This window comes from Oxyura jamaicensis, chromosome 11, assembly GCF_011077185.1.
Source record: "Oxyura jamaicensis isolate SHBP4307 breed ruddy duck chromosome 11, BPBGC_Ojam_1.0, whole genome shotgun sequence".
Taxonomy (NCBI): Eukaryota; Metazoa; Chordata; class Aves; order Anseriformes; family Anatidae; genus Oxyura; species Oxyura jamaicensis.
The window spans coordinates 10,282,828-10,302,573 of NC_048903.1; the positions used below are offsets into that span (position 1 = coordinate 10,282,828).

At 34.0% G+C, this 19,746-nt stretch overlaps 2 protein-coding genes across 10 annotated transcripts in view; one reads left to right on the top strand and one right to left on the bottom strand.

Annotated features, from left to right (window-relative positions):
• The window catches only part of TDRD12 (tudor domain containing 12), a 236,642-nt gene extending 229,814 nt beyond the window's left edge, over window positions 1-6,828 (top strand). For 5 of the 9 annotated variants that reach the window (XM_035336455.1, XM_035336458.1, XM_035336457.1 and 2 more), the window contains 6 exons: window positions 237-358; window positions 1,459-1,513; window positions 1,952-2,065; window positions 2,151-2,304; window positions 2,399-2,465; window positions 2,805-3,746. In XM_035336455.1, the coding sequence (XP_035192346.1) occupies window positions 237-358; window positions 1,459-1,513; window positions 1,952-2,065; window positions 2,151-2,304; window positions 2,399-2,465; window positions 2,805-2,890 (598 nt within the window). In that variant the 3' untranslated portion in view covers window positions 2,891-3,746. Of the gene's footprint in view, window positions 1-236; window positions 359-1,458; window positions 1,514-1,951; window positions 2,066-2,150; window positions 2,305-2,398; window positions 2,466-2,804; window positions 3,748-4,667; window positions 4,778-5,547; window positions 5,739-5,909; window positions 5,947-6,638 lie in introns of those variants that run through there. The other 4 variants (XR_004753745.1, XR_004753746.1, XR_004753747.1 and 1 more) reach the window with 4 other exon arrangements.
• On the bottom strand, window positions 6,061-18,196 carry SLC7A9 (solute carrier family 7 member 9). The gene is made up of 13 exons (XM_035336493.1): window positions 18,086-18,196; window positions 16,799-16,927; window positions 15,645-15,792; window positions 14,409-14,651; window positions 13,696-13,821; window positions 13,270-13,369; window positions 11,834-11,878; window positions 11,393-11,516; window positions 9,574-9,677; window positions 8,649-8,745; window positions 7,648-7,797; window positions 6,901-7,075; window positions 6,061-6,304 (listed from the first exon to the last, which is right to left on the bottom strand). The coding sequence occupies exons 2-13, from the start codon at window positions 16,901-16,903 to the stop codon at window positions 6,240-6,242; spliced, it is 1,482 nt and encodes a 493-aa protein (XP_035192384.1). The 5' UTR covers window positions 16,904-16,927; window positions 18,086-18,196; the 3' UTR covers window positions 6,061-6,239.
• Between the last annotated feature and the right edge of the window lie 1,550 nt (window positions 18,197-19,746).

Here is a 19,746-nt window from a genome sequence, read left to right on the forward strand (position 1 = left end):
TTACTGTATAAAAGCTTCTTACTGTGTTAACGAACATCAGTAACCCTGTAGGTGAGACTTTAGGATTGCTACAAGTGCATTTTAGAAGTTGCTTTTTTTTTTGGATATGTTAGAATGAGAAACTTAACTCCAATAGGACTTCCAACTATGATTTGGAATTCTTTGAATATTTAACATTCTTAAACCTTTTATTTTATAAACCCTGTATTTTAAAAACATCTTTTTTCTCTGTTCAGAAGCATAAAGGAGGATACAGACCATCCAGAGAATATGTCTGATCCTCAGAACATGTCCATACAAGAAAATTCTACTGAAAACTGTAAATCTTCTAAAATGACTTTGGGGAATCATCTATGTGGTAAGCATTCTCCTTGCTACCAAAAGATTTAAAACTTTCATTCAAGTTAAGCCCTAAATTGTTAACCTGAAAGTCATTTTTTTTTTCAAATGCAGCCTTTTTTTCTGAATTTACAGAGTAGCACCATATGTTGTGACTTAACATAAACATATAATAAGCATATAATGTTTGTGGTAAGTCACATATACCTCATAATTAGCCTGAAGATGCTGTGTGATTAAGCCACGTGAATACATCTGTTTTACTGTTTGGGACATATTCTGTCCTTGAAACACTCAGTTGTTAGGCTCTATATGGAATGGTGAGCAGGAAATAACTCCCAAGGAGAGGAAGAACATTATGCTTTCAAAAGATGTAAAGTTGAAGGAAGTTAACCTATGTTGGAATAGCTGAGATGAAAAACAGCATCGTTCACTGGGAGGTTACATTTTTTTATTTCTCCACATTCAGGGTGGTAGAAAACAGCTTTTTTGGCCTTTTTTTTTTTTTTTTTTTTTTAATCTAATGCTCCGGGTTTTGGTATTCAGTCAGCAGAGAATTTAAAAGCACGTGACTTACGTCAGCCATAGAAGAAGACAAAAGATGATCTAGGTCTAGTTAGTATGTGAATTTCGGGAGATGAGGGCTGAATGATTAAAAAAGTTGCAAGGTCATGTAATACTTACCATGGAAGACTTTTTATTTTTATTTTTACTTGGTATAGTAGAGTGACTGTAATGCTGTGTTTCAAGCTCTGATGATAATATCAATTTTAGCGGTTGAATGAACCCCTGAAACATTTACTCTGTTTCTAAAATGACATGTTTCAGGTATCAAATGATGTCTGGAAGACTGAAAAAAATCATTTATCTGACCTGGAAAGTGTGATTTTTATTTTTTTAATACCAACTCTAATATTTTTCAGTTGAAATTTCAGTTGAATTATTAGCTTAATAGAATATTTCCAGATAGGAAGTATCTGACGTAAGTGCCAAATACATGCTTGCAGTAGTAATCTGATTGCTAGTGAATTATTTCTATGATGGTACTGGGCTATTCTGGAATCTGGTTTGTATAGTATAGATAAGTATAAAATATCTTCCTTGATTTCTTACTTTTAGATGGTGTAGCTCCAAACAAGGAAGCAGAAGACTCCACCCTACATCAGCATAAATGGTACAAAAATTCAGAGTGATTTTGCTACCATGCTTGCTTTTTAATGTGAACTGCCAAACAGGACAATTATCCTTACTGAGATTATCCGTTTTATGCGTAAATAGATACAATACGGATAGAAGTATCCTTTAATTGTTAAATTGGTATTGAGCTTGAGAGAACAGTGATGGTGTTGCATGTGTCGCCTCTTGAGCTAATAAGTACCCTCCTCCAAAGGCTGAGATCACACTGCTTTTGTAGCAAGTGTGGCTGACACTCTGTTTCCTGACATAAGGTTTCCTGATATTGCTACTTAGAGTCAAATTGTTATGGTTTGGATACACATACAGGTGCTGAAACTTATCTGTTTGTTGACAACCTAATGGGAGAATACTAGTTGCATGTAAGACAGTTTATTTTCTGTTTGGGTTAATTCCAATTAATCTTTCTCTATTCTAGCTTTTATCCAGAAATAAAATGGTTTCAAAATGAAGTGACTGTTACAGTGAAGGTACAAATCGCAGGTATTGCTGACTATAAATGTGACTTTTCTAAAGAGAAGGTAATTTTCAGGTAGGTTTATGAAATTAAAGTTCAATAAACCTGGAATTTGGCTGTTAGTTTGTATTTATTTTTAAAAAACTTTTTTATAATTTAGTGCTTGTTCAGGAGACAAACTTTATTTGGCTGACATGGAGCTACATCAGTACATACTTACTGAAAAGTCATCATGTGTGATTAAGGATAAAGAGGCTGCTATTATCCTCACAAAAGAGAAAAAAGGATCATGGTGCAAGTTACTAAAGAACAAGGTGAAGGGAAAATTGATTTGAGAATTGCTGAATATTTCAAACATACTAGCTGTGCTTTGGTACATATATTTCAGACTGTGTTTTTTGTTAACAGAATCCTCATGTGTCTTTTGATTTCGAACACTGGGAAGACTTTGAAGATGAGGGTCCTTTTCCAGTTGGTAAGCATTGAACAAGTCAGTGTTTATCATGTATGAAATGGTTATCATCCTAACTTTTATTGCATAGATTTTATCTGAAATACTCAGTTGTTTTATAAGTATGACCCTAAGCTGGCTTGCCCAGCTCCTATGAAAACAGGTGAGAGGACCTCTAACCTCTAGCAAAGCACGGGCAGACGGGTATTTTTCAATCAGAATAGCACAGACAATTTGGTATAGACGTTTTCAGTGTTTTGGTCTAGTTTGTACCATAAAGGCTGTTTTTATTTCTATATGTTTCTTTTGAAGCTCTTGTCTTTCCTTGCTTTATACATTTTACTCTTTGTTAATTACTTCTAGGTGCTAAAAAGCTGCATTGCACTTCTGCGGTAACCGAAGATCTGGTTGAGTCTTCAGACGACAGCAGTGTAGAAAGTGATGAGTAATGTGGAGATAGATCTTTATTGTCTGTTAAGGATAATGTTGCAAAATGTTGTCTATAGCATGATCATTCCCCCTAAAATTTTGAATGTATAGGTTGGAGAACTGTGTTTAATTTTTTGAGGAAAATATTAAGTAAAGTCCTTCTTGCATTCTAAGCATCTGAAAAAAATACTCTCCAGAAAAACTTTATATATATTGTCCAATGCCTTCACTTCAAAATTGTTGTCTTTAATGATGATGTGCACATATGTACTTTTAAGTAATTAAAGAGCTTTATTTACCTAAGTTTGCTGTGTTAGCAATAGTTAGTAATTTCTGCAATTTCACAAACTCTGATGGTCTGTCAATTATTTCTACATTATCCTTCATATGCATACAGAATCAGTTTTGTAGCAATTGCCCGTTTCAGTTCTGCATGAATAAATGATGCTTTAACTCAGATGGCAGTCTACCTGACTGGAAATACACAGACTTGGCATGAAATACTGTACTGTGCAGCTAACTAATAGCAAACTGCTGCATAGTATTAGCAGAATGAGCATTGTGGTAGAAAATCCAGTGTTTGTTTTCAGTTTGACATTTTCATGTGTTGTGAATTCTTTTCCTTACTCAGTTTCCTCTCACCTAGATAAAACTCTTATGTTAATAAAGGACAAAATCTTGTCTGCCTAGCTCAAAGGCTTTGAGCTTTCATGTCATTTTCAGTAAATAATTCTTCATTGTTATATTTGTACACACCAGAACATCTCACAGTGAAATAATAATGTAATAGCTACTCATAATAAATTAAGCTGGTACCAATCTCTTTGCACCTGTAGATCTTTAAAATATGTTAGTCTCTCCAATGGAACTATATGATGACTTAGAATAGAGATTTAGCTTTACAGATTTATTGTAAGCAGCCTAAAATTTTGTTGTATTTTTAACATGAAGAATGTACTTACCAGTTGGGAATTATTCTTTCAAGAAACATTAGGATGCCTTTGTAACCTCTCTGGGGAGAGGAATGTCTTAATATATTTGCAGTAACAATTACGTTTTTTCATTTGTTTGCATATAATAAAGATTCTTTTTGAATATTTAAGAATATTTCTGATGCCAGTGGAAAACTGGCATGTGACAGAATAAATTGTGGTAATTGTTAATGTATGGCTTAAAGAAAAGAAGTAATAGTGTTGGGAACCTGATCAGAACTGAGCTTAATTTATAGCCTTCGCCTATGTGTTCAACATAGGTGCTTGCAAAGCTGTAATAATTTTAAATGTACTTAATAAGAATAACTTAATGGAAGTGTATTTTTGGTCTTGCTCTGCTTTGTGTTGAGAAGAGGGGACTGTCACATGACCTACATAAAAACACGATCGAGCAGGATTTTTCCTTCTTCACACATTGTGTCCTTCTAACTTGTCTGATATATAAATATAGTGTAAAATTATTTTCTACCAGTGGAAAAATCTACTAGGTTTTTTAATAGGCATAAAAAATTATTTCTAACGTTTGAAAAGTAAGGCAACCCTGTATGAGGTAAAAGCAGAAGCTGATTTTAGCCCTATGTTCTTAGCAGGTGGCAAGAGCAATTGTTTTAACAACACTATAAAAAATGTAGCAATAACTCCAAGAATGTTTTCTCGGCCTCTAGCTATTTTTGACCAGGGTCTTCATGAGGAAGAGGTTCTCTGTGGACTTTTTGGTTTGATTTGTTGCTTTATGAACCTCTGTCAACTTCTAACTCAATGGTATTACATTTTTTGTGAAGAAACATTGTCCTGTGTTTTGAAGCCATCCATGCTCTTGTCTGCTTGATGTCCTGTACCAAGACGTAGTTTGCTTTTCCCAGTTTATTGACACTTAAGACTCGGTCACCGTTTTCATCCCTACCCCCCAATCAGGTATGCTTTTCAACCTTCAAAATAGTAGTAGGTGGAGTCAGTCATGATACAGAAGTATTTTATTCCTTCGGTCTTTCCCAGAAGTTTATAGGTAACTTGTTTGAAGTGTTCTTGTAAACTGAGGGAGGGAGGAGTAGCACTAGCATTAGTGTGAGTGGGACAAAACGCAGTATTTGGCAAGTAGATACTTCATATGTAATAAGAATTACAATTTTGTTTTGCTGTCCATTCATTTCCTTTGTCATTCCGAAGTTTATTGTTTGCCCTGACATGGAGATATATTTTCATGTATCTGACTACCACCAAAAAAATCTCAGATGACTCAGAACCCATTCCTTTATATGTACCTTTAGGATTGTTCTTCCAATGCCAAGTGAAATATATGGGAACTTAAGTTTTATTAATTTCTTTGTAGCTGCAGTATGGTAGAAAAGGCTTCTTTATTTGAATTAGCTAGGCTATAGTTAGTATGAACTTGTGTTCTTAAGCCAGTTGTTTAATATTCCCGTGTTATGTATTTAGAATGGGTGTATTAAAAGTTATTGAGAGGACTTGTGCTTTCAGTATTCCAGTCTTTCTCAATTTAATCACTTTAAAATATTGACAAATGACTTGAGAAAATTACTTCCTTTATCCATTTGCTGTGAGGGAACATAGTAAGTATTGAAAGTTACCCAGAACCAGTTTATTGGCTGGGGAAACCAAAAGCTGCTTAAATCTGTATGTGAATTTTGTATTTATATATTTTTTTTAAATTTTATTTTCATTAGCTACCAAATGGAACACTTCTAGGATGATGTTTACCTCTGTAAAGTCACATTCATGCTGAGGATAACTTTTTTGTTGCATTTGCTTGGTGTTCTGTACCTTAGATGGCAGTGGAGAAAACACATATACCTGAGAATTAAGCCTTAACTGATGACCTTGCTTTAAAGAAAGAATCACCCTTGTCTTCAGGCAGGTGTGCTGTCCATTTTCACTTGATTCCCATTTCCTTATTCTTACAATTCTTTGATAGCTAGTGTTTGGTCTGAGAAATTGAGGATTAGAGTTAGTATGTTTTTATATAATATCTTCTGTTTTGTGTGACTTGTATGTGATGCTGTAAATGATAGCTGTTCTGTTCTTTCAGCAGAAACAACAAAAGATGCATTCTGGCAGTGCTGCAGGTAAGTACCATTGTCATAATTGAAGTGCTCCTTTTGTTTAAGTAACGTTAATAAAGAAAATAAGATAACCTTAACGTATTAGCAAGCAATGAAAAGCTCTGCTGTACCCAATAATCTGGCTCCAAAATCTTTTATTCTCCTATTTAACAAATGTCAAGTACTAAGTAGTATAGCAAAAATAACACATGCCAGCATGAACATAGTAATTCAGAAAGTATAAATGTGCACCAACTAAATGGAATTTCCTTCAAACAATATAGCATGTAAAAACACTTCATTACATATAAAATATTTTATTCAGTAGTTTCCTCTGCTGGAACAACTTCCAAAAGCATCTGAAGGTGCATAGTGATGGGCTCTGAGAAGAAAATGCATTATTAGAAGTTTGTTCTGTGAACAGTATTTCAATTCAGATTAATACTATTTTTCTGAGTTAGAGAAATGCCCTTCTAAGCAGTTGTTTCTTTTCTGTATTTGTATCTCAAACTTAAAAAACAAATAAATAAGAGATGGGAAATAAGAACAATCTTAAGATCCAGGCCAGAATATTTTGAGACTTCTAATCTTGTTCTTCATAGAGTATACTGCTTCTAATCGCATGATTAGATTATACATAATAATTTGAGAGGGGGAGAGGCAGACATAATGGATTTTCTTAATGTCTGTAGAACCATTAATTCTGTCCTCTGCAGCTGGTTCTACTTTCCGCTTTGGAAATACTTGCATACCAATTTTTCCTTGAGAGATGAATGAAGAGTTCCGAGACTATATAAGATCACTTTATGCACACATTGAGCTTTGCTAATGTTTTCTGTCTGGAAAATTGCCTCCCTCCCTGTTCCCCCAGCATATGATTTAATTTGCAACGGACCATATAATGAGCTTTGTTGGGGTAGTTGCTTTAAAGTTTAGTGATGTTCTTTTGAACTTGGAGACGGTCTGTAGTATACTTACTTGATATTTTCTGGGCCCAGCTGAATTTAAAATGAACAAAAAGTACATAAAATATGAGTCCGCTAAGTATAAATAAAACACAGTACAAATATGCCAGTTCAGGTGCACTGATGATTGGTATCAGTACCAGTAAAATGGAGATTACTGTCACTATGACTGGAATGACAATGGGTATCTGCAAGATAAAGATAAATAAAAAATAAAAGCACAATTACTTAACTGTTTTACTGTTCTCACAGAAGTTGCATATGTGAAACATAATTTCATTGTCTTAGGATGTTTTTCCTTTTAAAATTTCTGGAAACAAACAGGACAATTGAAAAAGTAGGAAGAAATAGATGGAAAATTGTTAATAAAGGTCTCTGTCTTTATCGCAAATAGCAATGTAGTAATTCACATACAATGAATTTGAGACCTGACTCCAGTACAATGAAGTTTGGGTCTATCTCCAGGTACTCTTTCAGTGGTAGTCTGCTGACTGTAGTTCCACATCCCTGAAAATCTGCCAGTTTCTGCCCATCATCTGCGTGAGTGAAAATAAACGTTTCCTGGGCTTTTCCCAGTCTTTGAGCTTTGTCACGGTGCAAAACTTGAACAAAGAACCACAAATAAAAGGCTAGATTTCAGGTAAGGGGGGTGGTGAGGAACCTCGACCTCACTATGTTCAAATATTCTGAGTTTCAGGATGAGTTCATGTTTTAGTATTTACGGAAGTAGAGGAAAAGTCACACTGAATGCTGAACTTACCCTAATTGGTCTGTTGACTTCCTTTCTTGTAAACCTCATAACAATGAGTGCAAACACAGTTAAACCATAAAATATCCAGACTGCAAAACTAAAGTAGTTTATAAGTGTGTTGATGTCACCAGGGATAATATAAATAATAGCAATGGCACCCTAAAAATGAAAACAAAAATTAGTATAAGTGAAGTTTAATCTTACTTTATAAGAGCTTATGTGTAGGTATGAGTGAATTTTAGGGTATTCAGAACATGATTTGTGTGTGCTTTTGCTTTTAAACATCTGGGCACAAGTGAATTGCAGTACATTTAAAGATAGTAGCTGTAGCGTGTCAATGTGTGTTTGTTTCTCTGTGCAGTTTGAATTCTATTTTAAGTTAAAACACTCAATCTTGTATGTGTTAATCTATTTTGTTGTTGACTATCTAGAAAGAAGAGATAATATATTACTTACATTAATTATAATTAATATATTTAATATTATTTATAATAATATGTTAATTTAATTTGTTGTTGTTGTTGACTGTGGGAGTGGACAGAGCAAGAATTTTGAATCTACCTGGTTTTATGTTGACATAAAAAAGTAAAATACAAAAAAATCTAGTTTTATTTTAAAATGTATTTATTAAACGTGTAGATTTTTAAAATGAAAATATGTAAAAGCATCCTTACAGGGAGGAAATAGAGTAGGAAATACTACATACACATCTTGTGAAATACAGGATTTGCCTAATACTAATAACTTATCTTTTTTTTTTTTAGTTTTCATGCTATGGATTCTTAAACTTTTGATTTGAAAATTCAGTTCTGGAATGAAGCTTTTCAAATTATGTTGTTTTCATTGTATAGTCTTTGTTCCTAATACATGTTCATTATATGCGCTTATATACAGTTTGTAATCTCACAAACATGCAAAGACAAGTCAAAACTGCTGGTAAGAAATTTTGAAAGCATGTATTAAGATTTTTTTTGGTAGGTAATTTCTCTGTACTTAAAATGTATACTTACGTAAAATATGATAGCAGGTGCTGGTGTTAAACGCTTAACACTAATGTAAGACAGCACCTTTAGCATGTGCCCTTCACGACCTGCTACATAAACAAGTCTGACAAAACAAAAACAAGGCAAAGTAGTTAGTGTGGCACCTAAAGTTCAAGTGGTGTTACATTTTAACACCCCCCCCAAAAACAACCAGAAACACATTTTCAGATTTGTTTTATGTGTCTACATCTGCTTAGAGTTAGTTTTCTTTAGAGTACACCAGTATTTCCTTTAGCATACAATAGGATTTAAAGAATATTGCACTAAACTGAAATAGTGGAAAAAAACAATGTTAACACACAGAAATTGAATCTAAGTCTGTTTTCAGAATCATTAGTTTGTACATCTCATTTAACTAAAATTGTTTTGGAAAAAGCTGCTATCTTTTAATTAAAAAAAAATAATCCTTTTTAATTTTTTCCGAAGCTACCTGTACAACCTTCTGTCAAAAAAGTCTGCACAGCCCTATCATATTCAGGTGGATTTTACTTTCAATAGTAAACAAAAGTGTTGAACAATCAATAGAAAGGAATGGCTTTTCCTTCCAGTTCTTATCTTGACTGTTAGTGGTGTAGTTATGTTTTTACTTTTTTTTTTGTTGTTTGTTTAATGACAAGCTTTAAAATTGGCCAGGAAAAAAAAAAAAAAAAAAAAAAAAGGAAAAAAACACTTTATCTACTTTTAAATGAGAATATCTTATTTTCTGATTTTTCAAACCTCTGTAGCCTCTGCTTCTTTTTGCAAAATAAGCTGTAGCTAGATTTGTAAGTACCTGTTACTTACCTCGTACATTTAGATCATGTCTATCTTTGTGTCTAAATACAAAAACATACATACACGTTTTTCACCCTTAAAGAAAATTCACTTTAAGATACTTAGAATGGGAGCTTACCTGCCTGCAGTAAAACATGTCCCATTGGCAGATCCAATTGTAGAAAAGGCCACAAAGAGAGGTACTATCCAAGAGGCTGGATAAAGAATTCTGTCTCCAAATGTCTGGGATATGGGATTAAAATGAATGTTTTTTGTCATTTTAACTGCTATTTGGTGTATTCAGAAATGTTGGCACCTCTTTAAAAATACAATAAATATGTATCTAATATATTTTATCTGTAAAATATTTGTTGTATATTTTGCTATTCAAGGATACTTGGCCAAATGAAGACCTGAATTAATTCATGAAACACTATAAAGAAGAGTGGAATATTGTCTTAAATGAAACAAAACCACTTAAATTGCTTAAGACACCTGGTTTGCGGATGTCTGCCAAAGAATAGATGTGATTACCACAGAGCACGGTGCATACACAAGGTGATTCCAGTGTAAGTAGAAAGAATAACAGTAGTAATGAAGGCATGACAACCTAGGCTTTGTCATGGGTGAGCATGTGAGGGACAAACTTGCAAAGTTCTTTCACTACACTTGGATTTTTACCTGTGCCATGGTATGTTAATTGCTACTGCAAGGTGGATTGGAACTAACGTAGGTACGTTAATTTGCTGTAACTGCATTTTAATTAAAATTGACAGGTAGATTTTGGATTTTCAGTTGAGTAAGTCAAGTATATCGAATTCTACTTTTGAACAAACGTAATATCAGTGTAATTGCTTTACCTGGTAGCAGCACACTCATCAGCTCCAAGCAGGAAGGCTCCTTATAGATGCATAGACCTCTTTATATGGAGCACTCTGCTTATTTTGCTATTTGCTGTGCCCCTTTTGTGCTGCCCAGTAGCAGTTGGATTTTCTTTTAATTTAGTATGATGGCTTTAGAGATAGCTGATTTGTGCTGTTCAGAGATGTTAAGCTTAGTGGTTCACTGAAGAGAAGTGGTTCTTTATCAGCATACAACTTAGTATACAGTTTTGCACCTCTTGGTGACAAAAAAAAAAAAAAAAAGAGGTTGAAATACATCAAAATTCTACATTTTAAAATATGATTTATTTTTTTTTTATTTTGAGATTAAGTATTTCTACATTTACTTCTTCACTGTGTCACAGTGCATTGATGTACGCATGTGTTTTCCCCTAGAACTTACCTAAGGGGAAACTGCTACAAGCTCTCTGAACAATGGTTTGGGAGACAGATGTCCTCTGGAAAATGTACTGAGTGGAGCTGAAGGGACATATGTGTTTATATAAATTTCTCAAATGTTTAGAATAATCTTTAATGTTTTTTTTTTCCATAATACTATGTCTTCCAGTGAAGTAAAGAGGATAGTTCTCAGTTTAGTTAAGATAAAAGCAAAAATGAGGAGGTGAACTACAGGCCACTTGCTGTTATCTCCAGAATGGCAAAACTTGATCTGTTATTTTCTATATGTTTATTTCTCAGAAATACTGGAATCACTGAAAAGGGCAAAGCAGTAGTCAGATACTATTTTTCCTTCAATTCTTTCAGTGCCTATGGAAAACAGTCAATCTCTGAGCTGTGGTGTTTACAAATTGTTACATGAAAACTGCATTACTTCTGCTTGCTTTTTTTTTTTTCTTGTGTCTGATGGAGCAGTTTAAATTAGGCACTACTGAAATGAATTTTGGATTTCGAAATGACAGATAATGGGGAAAAATCAAGGTGAGACTGGTAGTTTAGAAATAAATTGTATCTTAAAACTGAGAGGTTGTTTTACGTATATTATTTTTTACTGCTCAGGATGCTTTAATATACCCATGGTTTTCTTTAGATGGCTTATTACAAAATAAAGTGGCTTACCACAGCAACTGCCTGGGACTGTAGGAGTTCTGTTGAAGTCATTACGGTGAAATATGCAATGTTTATCAGAACGTAACAAATTGTAACCAAGGGGATTCCAATAATTATAGATAGTGGTAGATTTCTAAGGAATGCAAAAGTAAGACTCCATCAGCATTGCTGTATCACTGGCAATATTACCCTAGTAAATTGTGGACTCTTACTTTCCCCCATATACTCTACAGGTATGTGTATATTTCTTTACTGTAGAGCAACAGAAATCAGGATTTAAAAAAATAATAATCACAAATTTATGAAACCCAGAATACATACTAACAGCTTTTTTTCTGTTAGTGCTCAAGCTTTCAGTAAGCATTCTTTTTAAAGATGAGCCAAAACACATGCTTGCTTTTACATTTTTTTTTTTGTCATTAGCAATACTACTTTTCTATGTAGTTTTACCTGTAAGGATTTTTAAGTTCTTCTGTGATGTAATTGAGTTGGTTCCTGGAAGGAAAAACATTAAAACGATGTTTGTAACAGTCATATGTAATGTGTTATAAGTTTAGGTGTTACTTCTTTTTTCTGTGCGCCTTGATAGTTTTTTTTTTTTAAAAAAAAAAGTAACTGTAGAACAGAAAACTGTGAGCTTCTTATCCAAACGTAAGCCTGAAGTAGCTAATTTTTTCTCCTTAAAGTTTTGATGCATCTTACATTTTTAGAAGTACCTCTGTTTTCAAATTGAGATTCTTAGCTCTTGGATAAAATATCCCCAAATAAGCAAAAACTTGGTGGATGTTTGTTTCAAATTTACAAGATTGCTTTTGAGCTTCAAGCTTTGCAATATCTAATATTTTTCAAATAAAGGCACTAGTTCACTGCACCCATTGCAAGGAATCAAAAAGTCTAGGTAAATGTCTGAAACAGCAGATGTACACGTCTAAGTTGAGAAACTCAAGCTTGGAAAAAGAACCTGGAAGAATAATCCATTTGTCTTATGCATCATAATAGGACTGGCTTTGCTGTAAGTAAAGATTTATATTCTTAATTCCTTTAAAAATACGGATCTATTTGCCAAACTTGACAGTGTGAACACTTAAGAATAGCATTAATGGATCAGAGCTTGATCTTGAATTTATTCCAGCAGAGACACAGACCAGTTCACATTCCTGCTAGTTTCAGGAACTGACATATGTAAACTATTTTCAGAACTGTAGCAGAGACATCGATATTCCTCCAGTAAGTAAGTTTATTTTAGAAATTAATAGTGGAAAGCAGCCTTAAGAGTACCAAATATAAATGCTGTATGTAGAACATAAATGTAAACCTGTGACCTTTCATATTTGAGCATTTTTTAATCTATTTTTTTTGGTCTAACACAATGGATAAACAGATGAGGAGGTTTACAATGGGAAGCTTCTCAGGGAAGGAGAATTCAGTGTTTTTACATCAATTCGGAAGCTGAATAAGAAAAAAAAATGTAAAACCCTATGAATTCTAACTTGCTGATATTCTTTTGTGCTAGTCAAACGTCACTACGTATTTCACAAAACATGGGTTTCGATGGGGTAACCTGTGCAGAATCTAGGAATGATTTTTATTTTTTTATTTTTTTGGCCGAATGGAATTACTTTTTATATCTTCCTCATTGTCACAGTATCTATGCACCTTCAGCAGCCCTTTCAGGATCCACTATAGAATCTTTCCTAATAAACAGTAACTTGAGGTTTTGTTTTTTTTACCAAGCTAGTGTTCTTTTTCCAGAATTCATTAAGAGATTCTTTATAACAAGTCAGATGTTAACTTTCTTAGATCACATCTTTGAGTTCTACAGGGAGAGAGTAAACCAGTTAAAAGCTGTTAAACTATAACTGTTAACACTAGTAAAGATACCTTACCATCCATCATATGCCCAGAGTCCATTATAGAATGCCAGACCAATAGAGCTAACAGAAATTTTACTGTCCTTGAAAGAATCTTTAAAGTTTTCGGTTTTTCCTGCAAATAAAACATAGATTACTGTCAAATGTTGAAATTAATCCCTTGAACTTCCACTAAATGAAGAAATATTCCAATGTCTGTTTAATATTTTGAAACATTCTGCTGTTGAAGATCAGTTTATCCCAATTTTTATGAACCAGTAAGTAGCGTTGAATTTCCTACCCCTCTTCCTCTAAAATAAGTAGTAGCGTAAGGAGTTCCAATTAGATGTGGAACTCAACACTGAGTAAAGAGAGCCTTATTGTTGTGCTGTTTTTTTGGGGGAAATTTTTAAATGGTCAACAGAAACTAAAATAATTGCATGTTAATGTATATTTAATTACCTTGCGCAAGGAGAACAATTCCACTTACAATAATGATTGTGACAATGATCATTTTAGCAGCCGTGAGAAGATTCTGGAGATAACTTCCCAGCTTCACACTCAGTGAATTCACTATTGTAATTACCACTAGAAGGAAGAAATTCATATTTCTCTTGTTAAATTTGTCAGAACTGAAAGAAATGTTGACTTCTAAAACATTTTTCCCTTATTCACTGCACTGCTTTTTCCTTCCAGGCTGTTCATGTATACATAGTTGGTTTTGTTTTGTTTTGTTTTGTTTTTAACATAGAATGTTTGGATGACTTTAAATTGTGAGGAAAAAGTGTTTCTGAATTAGATGTGTACCGTTAACAAGAACAAAAAAATAGTAAGTGTACAGCATTCTGGTTAATACAGAAATATCTCTGAACTTCTTTTCTTCCTTTTCTGCTGCACATAAGCATTCATTATGCAGCTGTATTTTTCTTGGTAAAGAAAGGAAACCCAGGCTAGGAACAAACCATCATTCTGTCCTTTTTCTGTATGGAGTTATTGTGGGAAGGACTCACTGTTTCCCGAAGTTCTGTTCCTTTCAGCGTAGGGTTGCTTTCTGATGTCCTGATAAAGATTAATGTGCTGACTTCCTACCATGCGATGTGTTCACTGATAGGGCTGAACAGAAATTCCTATGCAGTTATGGAACTCGTCACTTAACAAGAACAAAGAAGTCTTACCAATGGCAGCTGCTGCAAGACACTTGATGACAACTTGGGGTGGATCACAACCTGGATAAAAAGGAGCTGATGCATATTCTGCAAAGCTGAGACAAATGATTGCAAAAGAGCTGGGCTTTGTGACTAGTAAGCTTGTCCAAGAAAACAAAAATGCTGGAATTGGGCCAAATGCTTCCATGAGGTAAGGGTATTCTCCTCCTGATTTTGTGATCATTGTACCAAGCTCAGCAAAACAAAGTGCCCCTGAAAACAAGAAATGTGCCTATTACTGGTTGTTTGGTTTATGCACTTTTCAAATTATGATTAGAACAAAATAGAGCTCTTTTATAGGTAGCAAAATTACAGAACTGGATATGTAAATGTATCATTAATTTTTCCATGTTTGCCTACTGTACGTGCTAAATTTTAATTACTTGCAAGCAGTTGTGTAAATGTGGGGAAAAAATATACTGAAACTGTTAAGTTACAAACCAGAATTTACTATTACTTTTGTTTACATTTGTTTTAAGACTTCAGCCGTTGAGGTACGAACATCCTGATTTCTTAAGAAACCAACAATTCCAACAAAGGTCCAAATGAGAACTGCGCTGGCTGACCTGCCTTTTAGAAACTTAAGGTGGAAAAACTAAGCTTGCTGCACAATTTTTAATTAAAATGTCTACTAAGATCAGCTTTAAATTACAGTTGCATTTCTAGTTTTATTGCTGTAGCTGCTCAAAAAATACTTTTTGTGTGATTTGTAGCTGACACAATGCACAAAATTCCTTTTTTATGTTTTACTATTTGAAATACTTGGGAGGTGCTTAGCGTTCATTTTTGGGGTGATAAAATTAGATTTGGGGGATTGGACTAGATGATCTTTCGAGGTCCCTTCCAATCCCTTACATTCTTGATTCTGTGTTTTGTGCTGCTGTAGAAAAATGTTAGAAATACCAGCCCTGTGCCAGCAAACTTTAATGTGCTATTTTGCCTGTGATTTAAGAAGAAAAGTACCCTCTTCATTACAGTCAGTTTGAGTTTTGCTTACTTTATCCACTTGCTTTAAAAATGAACTGAAAATGATCATTACAGTTTTACAAGCTTAGTCTACTGTTTATGAACAGCACATACTTAGTACACTCATCAGGGTATGACTAGTTTTGGTCTAGGTGTCATTACCTAATTTGTGAAGTGAATGGTATGCAGTAAATAAAAATATTTAAACAAAGATCTAAACTTTGTTGATTCTTTGTTTACCTAGTGTTGCAAGAACTCCGCAGGCTGTCCAGATGATTAAACAAGGACCCACAGCTCCAGCATTGGCAAGTACTGATTTTGGAGAAACAAAGATACCTGAGCCAATAATAGTACCAACAATCATACAGATTCCGCTGATCAGGCCCACCTTGAAATAAAAGGAGATACTGTGGTAAAGTAACTTCTAATATCTTAATTTATCACTTACTAGCTTTCAACATAAAGTTTCTGGTAACTAATAAATGATGAAATTTTGTTTCTAAAATGTATACATATACTGCACTGTTATTTCCAGAAGCCATTACTTGTATTTTGCCTGCTTGCATATTTGCTTTACTATACCATCCTTTGGACTATACGTTTTCTGTAAGCAGTTGCTTCTCTCTCCTTGCTTCAGGTATTTGTCTACAGAAATTAGTTCAATAATAAGTGGTTAAAAGATCATGTTCTTCTGACTTTAGAGTGACTTACATGTTATGTGAATCTACTAAAACTTAGGCACCTCCTGCTAAAAAAACACTGGCATGAGCTGCTTAATTTTTCCTGTTAAGTCATGGCTAGTCTGATAACAGTATTTTTTATAACATCAGTATTTTGACAGTCTGTGTTCTTGGCACAAAACTGAAAGTACAGAGTGTCTTTTTCCAGGTTACTTAAACTGAATGAGGGATACAATTCTCTCTAAGAGGTTTGTCAGGGACAAAAGTGGCGGCTTTGTTTTTTTTTTTGTAAAAACATCTGTAATTTTCCGGAAGAGAAAAATGACTAGTTGTCTTTCTGTACTGCTATCTGTTTTATAGAAATAAGCACATTTTCAGAAGCAGTGAGCTAACAGCTCTTCAGACTCCAAGAAGTTTATGTGGAGTTTGTAAAGTTTATGAAGTTATGCTCACTTGAGCAATTTTGAAATTATCAAGCATAAGGTTTCAATATTATATGTTCTCACTTCTTAATTGTGTTTGCGTCCCAGTGATTTCCTAGTAATTAGCCATTTCCTAAAATGTAAATCAGCCACACTATGAAGATAAATGAATGCAAATTTAGATACAATTTCAACTTCTTTGTGATGATGCCTCTACACAGATATGTCCCAACTGCCTCCCTCTGACAGCCCTTCATGTGTGTATTGGGGGTGGGTGGGTGTTGCTGTTTACCTGCTTTTGTAGGTTCATGGTTTGGGGTTCTTGACTCTGAATGGATTGTCCATCCTCTTTTCTGCTGTCCTGTCCTTTTCTTTTCCTCAAGCTTTCTTCACCCATTTGGCTTTTTTTTTCTTGAAATATCTAAAGAAATTATTTTTTTAAAAAAAGTCTAGAGTATTTTACTGATGTGTTGCAGGTATATTTGCTCTAAAATAGTGTACTTAAATACTGTCAGAAAATACAAAAATGCACACATACAATACACAGGCAAAGGTCTTCCATCTAACTACTTCCTTGGAGATTAAATGAAAGAGATGGTAGGTGTACTTTACCTCATCCATCAGACTTCCTGTAGATTTCCTGACTCACCTGGCAGTGGATGTCCTTACACCTTATGCCTCAGGTTACATTTGAGAGAATCTCCTTATTGGAACAAGCTAGGTTTTATAGCTCGTCTCTCCTTTGAATTCCTCTAGGGGTCCAGACGGATTTAATCTTCCACCCAGAAACTAGCCTGTTTTCTTATCTAGGAGACATTCTTTCTGTTCTTTGTTAAATTAGGCCTTGTCCCAGTTCCTTGGAGATGTGAGTATGTTAGACCAAGTGTCATCTCCTGTAATTGTCTAATTAGCAGCTCTTTTCCTCAAAAGGGTTACTGTTCTTCTTGTTGACTCAGTGTGAATGTCTTTTACTGAACGTTATATTCTGTTTAGAATTAGAATGGAAACAGTTTGGATTTAGAAATTCAAATTTATATTTGTGATTTTTTTTTTCTTGAGAATTTTGCTCGTTTGCCACAGTATTTGAATTTAATACGACCTGAGATAGTGATGGAAACAATTTGTAATAGCTTAAGTCCTGATTCTCAAAAGTTTATTCAGTCTACCTCCTCAGATCTTCCATCTGTAGTTGTTAAAATCTGAAAGTTGAAAATTGTTTTGTAGTTATACAAACAGCAGTTCAAGAATGCTTCATGTAGGCAACTTAGTGTCTAATAATCCTTGGCTTTTTTGTAGTATTTTGAATTCACAGAACATCTGTCTTTAGTACTGCTGGTCTTAAGAAACATTTCTGCTATGAATAGATCTGTTTTATGTTTTGAGTTAAAGATTCAAAAAAAGAAAATCATCATGAATCCAACTTACGATTCAAGCTACAATAGAAAATTGCCCGTGTAAGGAATGCAGGGCTTGGGTCACTGAATTCTATTACAGCTTTGAGCCCAACTTCTCTCTTTAAAGTCTTTTATCTAGAATATGTTTTAATCACCATCTGAGAGTAATTCATACTTTCACTTACCTTATTTATTTATATTTGTTTAGCGTAATCCAGGCTTCAGGGATCTCTGTATCGCGTGTTTCTTTATTTCTTCCGTTAGATTTACCAGCCAGTTAGAGAGCAAGACATGTCCATGTCTGAAACCAGAATACGCAGAAGCAACAGCAGCTTAAGTACAGAGGTTATAAAAGGTAATCATTAAACCCATTCTCAGCCAAGAAGCTTTGAGATGGGAACCACAGGTAAACCAATAGTCCAATTAGTTTATCTTTAAAAACAAAAAGTCTTTGTTCCATTTGTAAGAAAGTTTGTCCAGTACCTAAGTATTTTATTATGTAGTGAGAGTGAACCATAATTGGACCGTATTTTGATTTTATGTCAAGCTATTTCTAATTTAGAATCACTGTGGAAAGATAACCTTGAAATAAGGTGCATTAAAGACATCTGTCCAGATGTTAACTGCATCCTATAAAAATAGTTGATGTTTTTTATCTTGAGGAGGTAGAGAGTGTGAGCAGAAATCTTCACTTTGTTTTTCATTAACCTGAAAGCAGTTGAGTGGGCAGCTTGTGTTCCCTTCACATGCAGTTCCAATTATTTTTTTCATTTTTGTAAATGTTTAAAAATCTTGCTTTACCGGAAAAATGACATTCTTCGCTTCTATACAGTTGTATATCCAGGAAAAAGCTACTGTCATCTTGAGTGTTGAGTGCTTTAATTCCTGCTAGCCATCCCTAAAATATTTGCAAAAAAATCCCAATTGTGTTTCACTTCATTATTTTTGGTAATGTAAGCAGTAAGTTTTACTCAACCTGATGAAATCAAGCTTCAGCTGACTTTACAAAAAAAAAAAAAAAAAAAAAAAAAAGGTAAACATCTACTGTTAAAATCTAAAAAGTGCACTGGTATTAGTCATGTTAAGATGTGTTAAGATATTTATCTTGTTAAGGTAATGCCTCAAGAATGATAGTACGGGATTGGAAATAAGCCCATATTGTTGGACTTGTGTGTCAACAAAACAGATGAAGACTTGATCTTGTCTATGTATTACTCCTTCATTGCCCTTGTCTATATGTTGCTCCTTCATTTAACACAGAGACCAATAATAACATACAGAATGCCAAAAGCAAGCTACCAGTCTGTCCCATTTATATCCTGGCACGGTGTGATACTTTTTTTTTCTTCTTTCTCATCTTTTGTTTAAGCATGCAGTCTTTATCAGTAGGAACTCCTATTGATTTCAAATGTTAATGTAAATCTGTGACTAAAAATGAACTCTTCAACCAGTGTAAGACTGTTTCACATTTTCTTATTTGCTACGTTTTGTTCTGGTTAAGCCAAACTGCTGTATCAGTCTTTCTGTAAGACTGAGACTGCAAAGTGATGTCAGTACTGAAACTAAAATCAAAGCTGCATTTTTACAGTTCTCACTGTCTTATTTTTTTTCCTCCATTTTTCTTTCATTCTTGGAGAAATTAGGGTTAAGCTTCAAGAGAAGCTCTTCCATTTCAACAAACTTGTTCAAAAAGTATCATCTATCTGAATGACTGTCAGATAAAAGTTTTTTTTTTTTTTTTTTTCCAACAGAAAAATATTATTAATATAGTTTGAATTCAAGCATATTAAAAGCCAGATAGGAATATTCACTTCTTCTGCATCTCTTACAAGGACTTCAAAAGTAT